Source organism: Bufo gargarizans, chromosome 9 (assembly GCF_014858855.1).
Source record: "Bufo gargarizans isolate SCDJY-AF-19 chromosome 9, ASM1485885v1, whole genome shotgun sequence".
Classification (NCBI taxonomy): domain Eukaryota; kingdom Metazoa; phylum Chordata; class Amphibia; order Anura; family Bufonidae; genus Bufo; species Bufo gargarizans.
In genome coordinates this window covers 4,873,585-4,888,699 of record NC_058088.1, presented here as the reverse complement: position 1 = coordinate 4,888,699, position 15,115 = coordinate 4,873,585, and the positions used below count along the sequence as shown (strand labels likewise).

Below are 15,115 nucleotides of genomic sequence, written 5' to 3'. Positions count from 1 at the left end.
TTGCGGATGCTTGCGATTTTCACGCAACCCCATTCATTTCTATAGGGCCTGCGTTGCGTGAAAAACGCACAAAGAGGAGCATGCTGCGATTTTCACGCAACGCACAAGTGATGCGTGAAAATCACCGCTCGTGTGCACTGTCCCATAGAAATGAATGGGTCAGGATTCAGTGCGGGTGCAGTGCGTTCACCGCACGCATCGCACCCGCACGGAAAACTCACCCGTGTGAAAGGGGCCTAATACTGCTGCAGATTGCCCGATGAACATGAAATTAATCAGGCAATTCTGAAAAACCAGCTCTTGCTGGCGGCAGATCGTGCTGTGTAATTAGTGGTTTGCCGGCGGCAGATCGTAAACAGTATGGGGACAAGTGATGGCATAGCGATCTCTCCTCCACTAGACTCTTCTCTCCTGACAATCGCTTGCTGATCTGCCCATCTAATACAGGCTTTACAATGATTTGTGCTCAAAGTTCACACCAGCTGGTCCCCGGAGTTTTGCAGCTATTTGCTACTCACCCCACTTGGTATTTTATGTTTAGTCTTTTTCTATATTCCGTATTCCTTGTAACTGAAGCCCTTCTCTTCTTCTAGCTCTTGGAGTGGATTCAGCGTACAATGCCATGGCTGGAAAATCGGCAGCCAGAGAAGACCATGCCCGATATGCAACAAAAACTTGAAGATTTCCGGGACTATCGCCGTGTGCACAAACCACCAAAAGTCCAGGAGAAGTGTCAGCTGGAGATCAACTTTAACACCTTGCAGACCAAGCTGAGGCTCAGTAACAGGCCGGCCTTCATGCCTTCTGAGGGGAGGATGGTATCGGTGAGTACCAGGGTGATGGGTGAAAAGGAGTAGGTATATCTCACAATGCTGTAATGATAGTTCTGCCGTGGGATTATTTCAGTGTCTGCTTCAAGTGTTATAAGGAGGAATGCTCAGAGCATAATTCCCATGGTTTAACCATAAATGTGCAAGTATTTTTGGTAGCTGTCGTTTAAAGGGGTGGTCCCAAAAATGCAACACCAGTCCATATATCCTGTTAAGTCATATCGGCCTCAGGAGGGAGGGTCCTGCTCTGGACCATTGTCTCCAAGCCACAACGGAAGCTGTTCTGTACAGGATGCCCCCTTGTATTGCATGGGCAACCTTTCTAAATGGTCTCCATGTAATAGTACATTTTCTCTGCATCATCCACTGGAGACACAACAATTTGTTGGGAGCCAGACTTGGGTCTATTAGCTGATTTGCCCTAGTGGCTGCATTTTGAATGGATAGACGATGTGAGACATACCTTTTTAAAGAGGACTCTTCACTACAAAATGCAATGTGCAGGCAGCATGTTATACAGCAGGAGAATCTAAGCAGACTGATATATAGTTTGTGGGAAAAGTGAGTGGGGCTGAGCACGATACCAAGCACAGCCACTGTACAATATACAGCTTGGTGAGCACAGAAGGCTGTGGCGCTATCTCTGTACACATGTAGAGAATCGCTGATCACATCTCCCCATGTAAATGTATAAAGTACAAATTTTACAGAATTTATTTTCACACAAAACTTTATTAATCTGCTCAGCTCCTTCTGATCTATAACCTGCTGCCTGCAGATTGCACTGCATTTTGTGGTGACAGGACCTCTTTAAGTAAGGGTACTTTCACACTAGCGTTGTTTTTTCCGGTATTGAGTTCCATCCTAGGGGCTCAATACCCTGAAATAAATACTGCATCCGTTTTTCCGGATGACAACCGGAGAGACAGATCCAATATTGCAATACATTTGTGAGACTAATCTGGATTTGTCTACAAATGCTATCCGTTTACATACGGTTTTCCGGATCCGCCAGGCAGTTCCGGCGACGGAACTACCTGCCGGAATCCAACAACGCAAGTGTGAAAGTAGCCTAAGCCAGATCCTGTCTGCTTGACAAATGTAATGGGTTATTCACTTTATGGCAATAACTGCATAGATACGGGTTATTGTACAGAATTGCAGCCACTGGTTAGGGCAGGGCTAGTTTTGTGTCCGTTACTTGCCTCTTGTAAAACTAGATTTCTCCCAATTTCAGGACATTAATAATGGTTGGCAGCAACTGGAGCAGGCGGAAAAGGGATATGAAGAATGGCTCTTAAATGAAATTCGGAGGTTAGAAAGGCTGGATCACTTGGCTGAGAAATTTCGCCAGAAAGCATCTATACATGAATCGTGGACTGAGGGTGGGTATTGTCACTATACACCCGAGCGTGTTTGGAGCAATTGAGGAGCAAGGGATTATCTGACTATTTCTAACTGATGACCTGCCCTCTAGATAGGTAAATAATGTCTGATCAGTGAGGGTCCGACACCTGGAACCTCCGTGATCAGCTGTTTGAAAAGGCAATGGCGCTCCTGTGAGCACTGCAGCTGTATGGTACCATGTATAGCCACTGTGCTTGACATTGCAGCTCAGCCCTGTTTACTTGAATAAGGCTAAGCTACTCCTAGGCCGCATGACCAATGGTTGTGATATCACGGGTCTAGGGAAAGCGGCAAGAAGCAGCGTTTATAGGTGTGCCTTAAACTGCTGATCGTGGGGGTGCTGAGTTTTGGACCCCCATTGATCAGATGATCTATCTGTATCAGAAGTGTTTTACTGAATCCTTTCCCAGAAAACTATATATCGGTGTTCTCAGCTCCTGCTCTATAACATGCTGTCTGTAGATTGCACTGCATTTTGTGGTGACAGGTCTTTTAAAGCTGATTAAAAACCATTACCAATTCTTGTGTGTAGTATAATGGACGTCGCAACTTTTCTTTTTCAATAGGCAAAGAGGCCATGTTGACGCAAAAGGACTACGAGACTGCCACTCTTGCAGACATCAAAGCCCTTATCCGAAAGCACGAAGCCTTTGAGAGCGACCTTGCGGCACACCAGGACAGAGTGGAGCAGATTGCAGCCATCGCCCAGGAGCTGAAGTGAGTTGCCATGAAATACTTGAACTGAAATCAAAAACACATTACTCATGAGGCATTAAAAGGCTGATCTATAGCGTCCTCATAGTATGGGGATGCTGAAAGCTCCACCAGTTACTCCACTGGTTTTACTATTCACAAGTGCTTATACAGTCTGTGCAGCTATAACATGGGTATGGCGCTTAGTATCTGGGTATTGGGCCGATATGTCACTGTATGATTTTATTTTTATTTCTTTGTTGGATAGAACAGCAGTAGTGTACTGCAGTATTAATTTCTAAATATATTCTGCGCACTGCACGTTTTATTTAAAAGGGGGAACGGAGCCCTGGAAGTTGTGGAGGGCGCACTGCTGGCTTGGTTATTTCCATTCGCCCCATAGAAATGAATGAGAGCGGTGGTTGAGCAAGCACGGTGCGCTCCCATTCACTACTATGAGGAGACCTCTTGGGGGTGGTCGGACCCGGGGTCCTCCGGCCGCCACGTTTCACGCTCCGTTCTCAGTGTAGGTGTGGGTCCCAGCTCTGATCAGACAATGGGGACATGTCTTAGCGATATGCCCCCATTGTCTCAGATGGGAATACCCTTTAACATGGGAGCCCATGAGCAACATATACCTCCGAAGCATGTCGCTGAATACAGTGGTAGAAGGCGGGAAACCCTCCCGCTGACAGTGCAGGATCCTCCCTAACTTATTTATTTTGGGGATTACTTGATAACTGGATACAATCCCTGTTACCCGGCACAAAGTTTCATCTAATGTATTTTTTTTCCTGGTCTACCATACGCTGTGACGCAAGTCTGAGTTTATTCAAGGCTTCTCTGTATTAGAAATTGCCACACTCAGGCATGAAATGTTTTGGGACCTGCACAAATTGCTTTGGCTTTGCAGTTGAAGATGCCACGTGGGTTTTCTTTGCGTCTTGACATAGGTGTGTTTATAGCACAGTGCATTCATTGTCTGCGTGTCTTACACACCGTTATTGTAAGAAATTCCAAGGCCAAAGTTTCACAATTTTGACGTCTCCAAGCTTGCCATAGCTGCAGTGAATAGATCCTTTTATTTCCCTGACACGTGGATAGAAGGGGGTCGGGTGCACGTGGGAGTAAGTGCATCTTCCCCAGAATATCTAACCAAGTGCTCTTAGGCTTGCTGTTTCTAATAGTAATACCTAATCTTTTTGTCTCTTCTAGTGAACTCGATTATTACGACTCTCCCAGCGTAAACGCACGTTGCCAAAAGATCTGCGACCAGTGGGATCTTTTAGGGTCTCTGACACACGGCAGACGGGAAGCCTTAGAGGTGAGGACAGTGTGGGTGCTGTGCCAAGTTCATACAATTGCACTTTCCCTATGCTTGCTCATGATTTTTAAACTTTTGGTCCTAGCAAACAGAGAAGCATTTGGAGGCCATAGACCAGTTGTATCTGGAATATGCCAAAAGAGCAGCACCATTCAACAACTGGATGGAAGGGGCGATGGAGGACTTGCAAGACATGTTTATTGTGCACACAATTGAAGAGATTGAGGTAAGGAGTCTACAACATTCCTTGGCAGTGCCGATATTTGTACCTTAGTATACAGAGAAAACATGGCTGTTCTGTTTTTGTTTCAGGGGCTTATTGCAGCTCATGAGCAGTTTAAATCTACACTGCCCGATGCCGACCGGGAGAGAGAAGCCATTCTTGACATCCAAAGCCAAGCTCAGAAGATTGCTGACTACAACCACATTAAGTTAACGTCCGGGAACCCCTACACTACAGTCACTCCACAGACCATCAATTCTAAGTGGGAGAAGGTAGGTGTCCGTGACTAGGTTAAAACATCCTTTTACCTCCCCACTGCAGAAGTAAAACCTTTTTTTGAACAATTTGCTTTTCATAGGAGATCACTTGCCCTACACTACTTGGGAGTATGTATTTTTGCAAAGCTATAGAAAACTATACAATTGTCCCCAAGCGGTACGTGACTCAGCAGTGATGTGACACGTCACCACAACACCCCCAGGCTGCCATAGCAACCGGTCAGGACCCCACAATTTTGCCACAGAGTTTTGTTCAAAGGACATTGAGAGCCCCCTCCCTCTATTTAAATGCCCAGAGGCAGCAGTCGCTATCTGAGTCGTTAAATGACTGGGATTGGAATTCTCTCTAATCCTGGTCATTGCAGCGGGGTGTCGGCTGTGTTTCACAGCCAGCACCTGCTGCATATAGAGCGGGAACAATACATTCTCCTGCAAATGATGTACATTATGGGTTAAGCAATCGCTGAAAGATCTTCCCATCATCCTCATGTTTTGGGCAAATGAATGCTATCAAAATTGATGTATTCAGATTTCTTTTCAAGCAGCTCCTATGGCCCTATCACTTTAATATTATATTACTCTGCTTACTTGCCTCCTGGACTCGCACCTTCATGATGACTCTAAATAGTGGAGATCCAGGTGCAGAACCGTCCTCTTTCCTTCATGTATATGCCTTTGGTGCTGAAGGTACTGTATGTTGTTGCTGTGAAGCAGAGAACGGTGCCATATTGCATTTTTCTTGGGGATCCGATAGAGTGAAGCTTCTTTGGGTTAATCGGCCAAATTAGTATGGAAAACACTCCTTGGATTGTCCTCCTCTTTCATACCCTGGGCCCATTAGCTTGCAAAAGAGAAGGCTGCTGTGCTTTAGGTTAACAGCCCCTAGGCTCCTTTTATAGTCCACATTTACAGTGTGTCTATTCTTTCTTCCAGGTCCAGCAGTTGGTTCCTAAGAGAGACAATGCCCTGAAAGGAGAGCAAGACAAGCAGCAGTCCAACGAGCGTCTACGTCTGCAGTTCGCTAACCAAGCAAATGTGGTGGGACCTTGGATCCAAGCAAAGATGGAGGTATCTAACATTTGCCACTTTTGTAGAATTTTTGTAACTATTCATGGCTTACTACATTTTGTTTGCCACCTGTGTCGGGTGGTGTCAGAAGGTAAGAATGTGTGAAAGTGCCACCTAATGGAGCAGATTGGTACTGCATGCTATGATGCTGTGAATATTTAATAGAATCTGGTTTCAGATGTACTTTTAGCCCTAAACACAGATATCGCTGTTGTGCATCCTGCATTTTCCCCTTCCACAAAACGGACAAGAATAACATGTCCTTTGTTTTTTTTTTAGTTTTTTCCTGTGCTGTCAAACAGACATATGGATGCAGACTGCACACAGTGTGCTGTCCACATCTTTTGTGACCCCCATTAAAATCAAAAGGGGTCTGCATCCGATCTGCAGAAATGCACATTGTATGTGGACCGAAAAGACTGTGCTGTGCATGAGGCCTTATTTGGTTACTAATGGCAAGTGTCCATGTTATCTGTTCAGGAGATTGGAAGAATCGCCATTGAAATGCATGGCACCCTGGAGGATCAGATGAGTCACCTGAAGCAGTATGAACAGAGTGTCTTAAATTACAAGCCCAACATAGACAAGCTGGAGCAGCAGCATCAACTCATCCAGGAAGCCCTGATCTTCGATAACAAGCACACAAACTTCACTATGGAGGTGAGACGCTGCGCCATTCAACTATTTTCGGTGGACTTTGCTTTGTGATCTGGTTGTTAATCTTCACATTGTCCTTTGCAGCACATTCGTGTTGGTTCGGAGCATCTCCTCACCACTATTGCAAGGACCATAAATGAGGTGGAGAATCAGATCCTAACACGTGACGCCAAGGGAATCAGCCAGGAACAAATGCATGAGTACAGAGCATCATTCAATCACTTTGACAAGGTGAGAACACAATGGTTTTTAGGAGGAGGGATGACATTTGGGTGGCAATTTATTTTTTTTTTTTTATTTTTTTTTTTTATATAGTTATCTAGTTTTAATGAGGATGTAGAATTGAAATCCCATTTTCATAAACCCTTTTGTTTCCCTCCCAAAAAAACCACCCCTCAGATGTGTCCGAGTACATCTCCCATTTGTCCCAGGTCATTGTATGCGTCCGTAACGTAATGTTTTGTTTCTCTTACATTGTCCGCGGTTTCCACCAATCGCCTTCCACCCCATTTCATCGCTTCTGTCTACCGCCCACCGCTTGTTCTTCGGGCCTTCATGTCCTTCCCCCACCATGTGCTACTCATGACAGGATCATACGGGTGCCCTGGGACCTGAAGAATTCAAAGCTTGTCTCATCAGTCTGGGCTATGATGTGGAAAATGAGAAACAGGTACCAAATTTATCCTGCTAAAGCCAAACTAATGCTCTGCTGCTTTTTCTCCTCTCTCTTTGTTTTTATGGCCTTTTTCCTTTTTTTTGGCTTTCCTTGCATCCTGCGCTCCTCTTTCCTATATTTCTCACTCTTTTTTGCATTATTTTACACGTCTCTCTCATCTTTTCCTCCTCTGCTGGTTCTGTCTATTTTTTTCTCGTCTTTTCGATACTTTTTCTTAATTACTGATTCTCGGAAAAGAAGAGAATTTCTGCTCTGGATGCTGATGACTTGCGAGCTCTCCTTATATCTACTGGATACAGCTTGGTATGCTTCTCGCATCTGTGTTTTATTTCATTTATTTTGATACCTTCTGGTGTTCCCTTGTGATCTCTTAGTGCGGTAGCTTTTATCTTATTGCTTTAACCTGTCTGACTGTCTTCTTGTTATATCATGTCAGGGTGATGCAGAATTTAACCGTATCATGGCCAACGTTGACCCCAACAATTCAGGCATGGTGACATTCCAAGCGTTCATCGACTTCATGTCAAGAGAGACCACAGACACTGACACCGCTGACCAAGTTATTGCATCCTTTAAGGTCCTTGCTGGAGATAAGGTAAGTGATGCATCCGGTGAGTTGTGTTGCCGTCTGCGTCCTGTCTGGGGCAGGGGTCTGTCTGTGTCCCCCCACAGATAAGGCTTTTTCCCTTAAACGACAGATTTACTCATTGCTCTTCTCCATTGTTTTTCAGAACTACATAACGGCAGCAGAGCTGCGCCGGGAGCTGCCGCCAGATCAAGCAGAGTATTGCATCTCTCGTATGGCTCCCTACCACGGTCCTGATGCAGTGCCTGGAGCACTGGATTACATGTCCTTTTCTACTGCATTGTACGGCGAGAGCGACCTGTGAGCTTAATGGGGATGAAATCAACACTGCCCTACCACCCTCCACCAGCTACTAATGTCTCGGCTGCAGAAGGGGGAATAGCGCCAGATGGTCAGGGGGATAGATGGGTTCACTAGCGTCCCCCTGTCAAAGGGGAGAGGGAGGGGATCATATTGGCTTTCGTTCCCTTTGCAAGGAGGGAGGAGAAGACAGAGCAGAAGCTGCAGGACCACTCCTCCCCCTTTGCAAAGCTATCTATGCAATGGCTAAGGGGCAGGGGTGCTTCCACACAAAGCTGGCACGTAGACTGCGCTTCTGGGTAACTCTTTTTTTCATATCTCGCACCTTGTACAGTTCTTTCACAAACCCCCCTCTCTCCGTTCCTTGGGTTATTTATTCCTGGTCCTATGAACCCCCTGCTAGAGGTATGCGGTCCGTGCCTACGCAGTTCAGAACTATCGTCTTTTCACTTTGTTTCTCATAGTTTCATAAAGCAGTGACCTCATGGTGAGGTCCTAGCATAGAGGGCTCCGCACTGCAGGCAGGGGAGAGATCCACAATAAGGGGGGGTGCTATACGTCCAGCCGTTTTACCTTATGATATTTTAAGAAAGGGGCACACCGGTCTTTCTACTGACCAGAGGCAGCTGGTATGAAACGCTCTGATCTGTTACAATACCATAGACAGGCCAGAAAGATAAAAAATTATAATGTCATTCCACATAACACTCACTTCATTTCCAATGCTTTCAACCTGACATTGGTGGACAAAACACACAAGCCTATCATTCCAGGTCGACATTTGCATGACCTTTTTGGTGACGGTCACCCATTCCTGAGTTGCACCCCCTTTTGGTATTCTGTATGTTCTCATCAGATCATGAAAGCGCTCTGTTCTTCATCTCGCTACTTGCCTAAGCCCTATAATGGTTTTAATTATTTTTTTTTCCCCTACGGACCAAAAAAAAAACAAATTATAATAAAATAAAACTTTAAGAGGGTTACTATTTACTTAATTTAGGGGGATTTATGATATAAATATATATTCACCTAGTAAAACCTATATTTGCAGTTTTTTTTGTCTTCTAAATAATAAAAGAAAAGGTTGCTGATTGTTTATCACGAGGTCTGTAACATTCCTTCTCATCTTTTTATACCAGCGGCCCACCGGGAACAATGTCAGGGGGCAGCATCTCTTTCTATCATTCCTGCACCTCCTACAACTCCATACAGAACAATAAAAGTAATATTTTTAAGATAAATCTGGTCAGTTTGTATTTCTTGTGGTTGATGGACTGAAGCATTTGTAGATACAGTAATTGGAATCAAGGGGGAGGTATAGGAAGCCTTTTATGTCGCAAAAGTGGCATTAAAGGGGTTGTCTGAGTTTTATATAAAAACTCAGAAGTCTCTGGAAATGGCCTAAAAATAACTAATGGATACTCTGTTTTCTCCCCTGCTTCTCTGAGCTCTGGTCCATCCCGTTGCTGACATGCTCTTCCTGGCTGCGGCGGTGACGTTCCATTCCATGCACACAGGTCACCGCTGCAGCCCATCACTGGCCTCAGCAGTGCACAGGATGTCGGGGGGTTCACAATTTACACTAGAAACTGGAATAAATTATAGCTCTGGATAAAAAAAAAGCACATTCTACCTCAGTATCTACAGTGCTACCCATAATTATTTATACCCCTGGCAAATTTCGACTTGAAGTTACTTTTATTTAACCAGCAAGTAATTTTTTGACGGGAAATGACATGGGTGTCTCCCAAAAGATAATAAGACAATGTACAAGAGGCATTATTGTGGGGGAAAAAAAACATTTCTCAGCTTTTTATTTACATTTGAGCAGAAAATACAAGATGTTCCGCACTGTGGAAAATCTCAGAGGACGTGGTCGGAAGCCAAAAGTGACACCTGTGCTGGCCGGGGGGATAGTTAGAGAGGTGAAAAAGAATCCAAGGATCACCACCAAGGCCATCCTGGTGAATCTGGGCTCTGCTGGTGGCAATGTCTCAAGGGAGACAATCCAACGGACACTGCACAATGCAGACCAAGGAGGACGCCACTTCTCCAGATAAGGCACACAAGAGCTCGCTTGGCCTTTGCAAAAGCTCATCTGGACAAAGACTACTACTTCTGGTCTTCTGTGTTAGTCAGATGAAACAAAAATTTGCCAGGGGTATGAATAATTATGGGCAGCACTGTACATGGTGAACTACATTAATAAGGGGGCCTTAAAGGGGTTCTTCACCTCAGTGGGCCTTTTGGGCACATACCCCCACAGCACTGGACCTGTGGAGGGAAGCATACTAGCCTGACTGGCCGCAACTGTTCATGTCCCCCACCACTTGTAATGTCATTGGTCACTTGGGAGGTGGGGGTCTGCCATTAAATATTATATGCTTTTAATAAAAATAAAAAAGGATCCAGTGAAGAGTTGTGAGATTTACCAGATTGTTACCACCTGATGGGATTGCATTGTACACATCCATTTGGCAAACTGAGTTTTGGTGGGGACACATGCTTGGTAACTCTCTTCACGGCCTGGACTCTGCTTAGCAATCCTCGGGTTCATCGCAGGGCAGCCAAAAGACATGGCTTTCTGTTAGGTTCAGCAGGGAAGCAGCAGAGCCTCTGCAGAAGCATGTTAGTATGGCATAGAAATGGACTCTAGTCAGCCACCAGAAGGGGAAGACTGATTCTGACCAGAGTCTGCCCCCAGCAGCACATATCAGCAGGACACATTGAATCAAAAAATACTGAAAAGTTTTTTTTGTTTTTTAAAACCCTGCAAAGTACTCTTAAAATGAATATTAACAGCCCTTCAGGGCCTTTTATCTGGGATTTGTCATGTTTGTCCGGCTGTTATGATTCTTGTTGATTGCTGCAACAAAGTAGTAGGAACCCTTGGAAAGTGCTGGTCCACATTGTCCCCTGCTGATTTTTTTTTGTCCATCAAGGTGCTTTATAGACCACTATTGACTATGTTTATGAAGTGGCTATTTCCTAATGCTGCTGCACCACTGCTCAGTAGGGGTCACAGCAACTGGACCACCATGAATCAGACAGTAGTGACAAATTCTAGCATTATGCCAGCAATAGACCGCTGCTCACTGGGGGATCAGGTTATGTTACCTACAGACATACACAAAGCCTACTTCAGGCTCTTTTATATTTTTAGCTTTCCCCAGTGCAGGATTCACAGCTACACTGCTCAGTATTGCTGCATAGTTCCCTACATGCTTCTGAAGGTTGTGTTACGGAGAGATAGGGGAGCAGCATTTCCTGTGGTCTGTCTATAGCAGCTAGTCTTTACCTACGAGCCCATGAAAAACTGATATTTAGAGGATCCAGAGGTGGTGAATGCAGGATATAATGGCGATGACAGCTTATGCTGGGAAGTTACAGATGTGCCTTTGGGTATGTTCACGTAACAGAAGAGTGGCTGTCACACAGATGTTTTCAGAACCAAATAAAGTCTGTGGGGCTCTTCACATGGCCATTTTTAATGACCAGTGAATAGCAGCCGTCAAAAAATAGAATATTGCAAAAAAAACAAACAAAGGCCAGCACCTCCAAACAATATGAAATAAAATGCAGGTGCATGCCACCATGGCTGCAATGCAAAAAGCAAACACTATATGCAGCAGCACACTGCTCCATGCACCAAGAGACATACAAACGCTGGAAATGTGAATAAATCTAAATTGCATTACTGCTACACTATATTAATTTTCATACTATATGAAAATGAGAAACTTTTTGCGCACATTTTTAATCAAAATTGCATCGGGACGATCTACCAGTGACAAGGTAACTTCTACAGATGGGACCTAATCTATCAGACTTGCCTCTTCTGGACCTGAAGCATTCAGGGCAATGTAGAATCCAACTGTATTATAGTCTGATTAGAAGCCCTGGGCAAGTGTACACAGTCCAAATGGAGGCAGCCACATGACTATTTTCACAGCCAGGCGGACGGCATTGAAATTAATGGGCCTGTTCTAATGGCAGTTTAGACAGGAGTGCACCTGTCTAATGGCAGGGAACATTGCATGATGCAAAGGAACACGTTCTCCACACTGAAGGCGGCGGGAACCTGTGTGCAAGTGGTGAGCTGAGTATTTTTTTTAAGGACCTGTTGGCACTACCAGGGGTTAGCCCAATACTGGGGCACTGTGGGAAAGCCATTGAATGTTCAGGGACATTATGTATACAGGGATACCGGCTGTGTGTGTTCTGCATTTTGCGGAACAGAACGGCCAGCCGATAATAGAACATTCCTATTCCCTTGCGTCCTAACCAGTGGCACAGATGGGGCATTCCGCCCCCCGTGGACTGGTAGGACAGGTGGAAATTTTATTGACAATTAAGTAATTAAATAGACCGTCACACCTCCAATAAAGAGGGGGATCACCCCCCCAGTCCCCTTGTGTTGTTTTTTTTTTTTTTTTTCTTCTGTCCTCTGGACAGGTTTGGACTGGTGGAGATCCCCCTCTGGGGGGGATCCCTGTTCTAATGAACGCGATACTTAACCTTTGGGGTTAACTTTGCCATCTCTGGTGGCTGTTTTCTCTTTCCTGCAGTTGCCCGCAGGGTATTCTGTTCCGCTCCCGTGCTGCGTCTCAGGGCGGAGAGGATGCTTGTGATCGGCCCGCTTGTTCGCACGCCTCTGTCCTCTCTATCTAGATGCTCTTAGGGAGTGCTGGGAGCTAGGAATCGGCGACCCACGCGTTTCCTGTGGGTGCCGCCATTTCCGGGAGTGACGTCTCCGTCTTGTGACGTCACTTCCTGTTTCTTAAGAGGAAGTGTTTCCCTCCTTTTTATAATGTATTTCTTTTCGCCGGCTTTGGCGAATTAAGCTATTATAGGCTCCCCCTTTTAGTTTTTACCTTTTATTTTCTCTATTCTGAAGTTCTTTTTATTGATGATTAGATTTTAGCACTAGCGCTGCCCCTTTTGGACGGAGCCTATTTTTTCCTGCACCAGTGGTCATTCGGCCTCCTGGAGCGCAGGTGTATAGGTTTCCTTACTCTGCTTATCTTGGATATTGGTGAAGCAATTTCCCTTCTTCCAAGCGGTTTTGCTTTCATCAGCTATTGCTGTCCTCTGCTAATTACCCTTGCGGGTTTGCTTGAAGCAGGTCTCAGTTTTTCTGGGTAAAAGCCTATTTGCTTGGATTTCCTTTCCTCCTTCCAGACTTAACAGTTCTGCAAAACCAGGCAGGAAGAGTTCTGGCAAAAGATGCCATCTTCAATGCCACGACCTTCAAATTGAAGATTATTTTCTCGATGTCCGCAGGATGCTAGAGGGGATCTATCTCGTCTTCCGAGGATGAGGATGTTTTTTCCTACTTCTTCCTTCCCGACAAAGCCCACCGCCTGTTGAGATCCTTCGGTCGGAGGACCAGGATGTTGATCAGCGCCTTTAAAGCAGACTATTCCCTCCTGTCATTAATTAAGACTGAGTGGAAGAAACCAAAAAAAGGTCCCATGCTGACCAAAAGATTTAAGTCTGTCTTTACGTTAAGAGAAGATTAATTGTCCTCTTGGGGGCCAGTACCAAAAGTGGATATGGCCATTTCCAAGAGGACCATGGTACCATCGGACAACGGATCAATTCTTCAGGATCCGATGGACCACAAGGCTGATTGCGCCTTTTAGATGTATTTTCTGCCTCGGTCGCAATAGCATCCTCTGAAGTGGCGAACTTTCTCAAGGCCAGGTTTGCCCAAGTTCAGTCTGACCTGGACCAAGGGGGTCTCTAGGGATGACATCTTGGCCTCTAGTAAGACGGCCGGTCTGGCCATTGATTTATAATTTTTTTTTAATTGTGTGACGCTACTCCAGAGCAACTAAAATTGGCTTCCAAGACTATGGCGCTCTCAGCCGCGGGCAGGCGTCTGCTCTGGCTAAAACCCTGGAAGGCTGATACCTCTTCCAAGCATAACCTCTGCGCCATGGCATATGAACCCGGTAAACTTTTTGGGACAGAGCTTGACCATATTATGGAGGGACTGTCGGATAATAAGGGCAAGTCCCTTCCCCAACAGTCTTTTCGTGGTCGGGGCAAAAGGTATGGGTCCAGGTCTGGACCTCAGCCCAAAACCCAGAGAGATTGGAGTTCCCGTAGTGGGGGGAAATCCTCCAGGGTCTCTAAGCCCCCCAAGAAATCCTTGATGCTCTGATTGCGGGCCTCCTCAAGGCTCTTGGTACCATGCCGGTCTGACTGGATTCTCGGAACTCCCTGCACCCCATATTCTCATAGGCGGTCGCCTACAACACTTTCTAGAATCTGGAGTATCTTCGGAAAGGGTCCTTTAGAGGGGGTGCCTCTTCAGGAGCAGGTATCTATTCCCCAGTTTTCCTGGTACCCAAGGTGACCGGAGACTAGAGGATGATCATAGATCTGAGATATTTCAATCAGTTCATCAAACGCAAGCATTTCCAGATGGAAACTATCCAGTTAGTGACCAATCTTCTATTGCCAGGAGATTTCTTGGATCTCAAGGATGCTTACCTCCATATTCCCATCCATCCTGGGTCCAGAAGATTCTTAAGGATCGCGGTGCAAGTCAGGGGAGTCCTAAAACACTTTGTTTGTGGCCCTTGCATTTGGAATTTCTTCGGCCCCACACACATTTACCGAAGTGGTGGTTTCCGTGGTGGCAGCTCTAAGACTTCAGGGTCTGAGCATCATTCCATACCTGGATGAATGGCTCTTCAGAGCTCCTTCCCAAGCGATCCTGTCCCAACACATTCAGCGGGCTATAGTCTTCCTCCACCAGCTAGGTTGGATAATCAACTGGGACAAGTCCCATCTCCTGCCAGCTACCTCAGTGAAGTTCCTGGGATTCGTGGTGGATTCAGTGGAAATGACTATTCATCTTACTCCCGAAAGAAGGCTATCTGTTCAAGAGACAGCCCGCGCTCTCTCAGTACCTCGGAAAGTAACAATTTGTACTTTGATGAGAATGTTGGGACTAATGTTATCAACCGCAGAGGCGGTTACTTGGGTATTATGGCACCTATGTCCGCTACAATCTAAGGTACTAGCCAAGTGGAATCACAGTCCGGTGGGACTAAATTCCG

General features: G+C 45.6%; 1 protein-coding gene across 1 annotated transcript in view; it reads left to right on the top strand.

The window, feature by feature from the left end:
• ACTN4 (actinin alpha 4) overlaps window positions 1-9,283 on the top strand; it is a 47,098-nt gene extending 37,815 nt beyond the window's left edge. Inside the window, exons 10-21 of the mRNA XM_044305342.1 lie at window positions 594-824; window positions 2,068-2,215; window positions 2,804-2,954; window positions 4,146-4,254; window positions 4,340-4,480; window positions 4,567-4,749; window positions 5,689-5,823; window positions 6,304-6,483; window positions 6,565-6,711; window positions 7,070-7,150; window positions 7,593-7,751; window positions 7,888-9,283. Coding sequence (XP_044161277.1) covers window positions 594-824; window positions 2,068-2,215; window positions 2,804-2,954; window positions 4,146-4,254; window positions 4,340-4,480; window positions 4,567-4,749; window positions 5,689-5,823; window positions 6,304-6,483; window positions 6,565-6,711; window positions 7,070-7,150; window positions 7,593-7,751; window positions 7,888-8,046 — 1,824 coding nt within the window. The 3' untranslated portion in view covers window positions 8,047-9,283. The remainder of the gene's footprint in view (window positions 1-593; window positions 825-2,067; window positions 2,216-2,803; window positions 2,955-4,145; window positions 4,255-4,339; window positions 4,481-4,566; window positions 4,750-5,688; window positions 5,824-6,303; window positions 6,484-6,564; window positions 6,712-7,069; window positions 7,151-7,592; window positions 7,752-7,887) is intronic.
• Window positions 9,284-15,115: the final 5,832 nt, after the last annotated feature.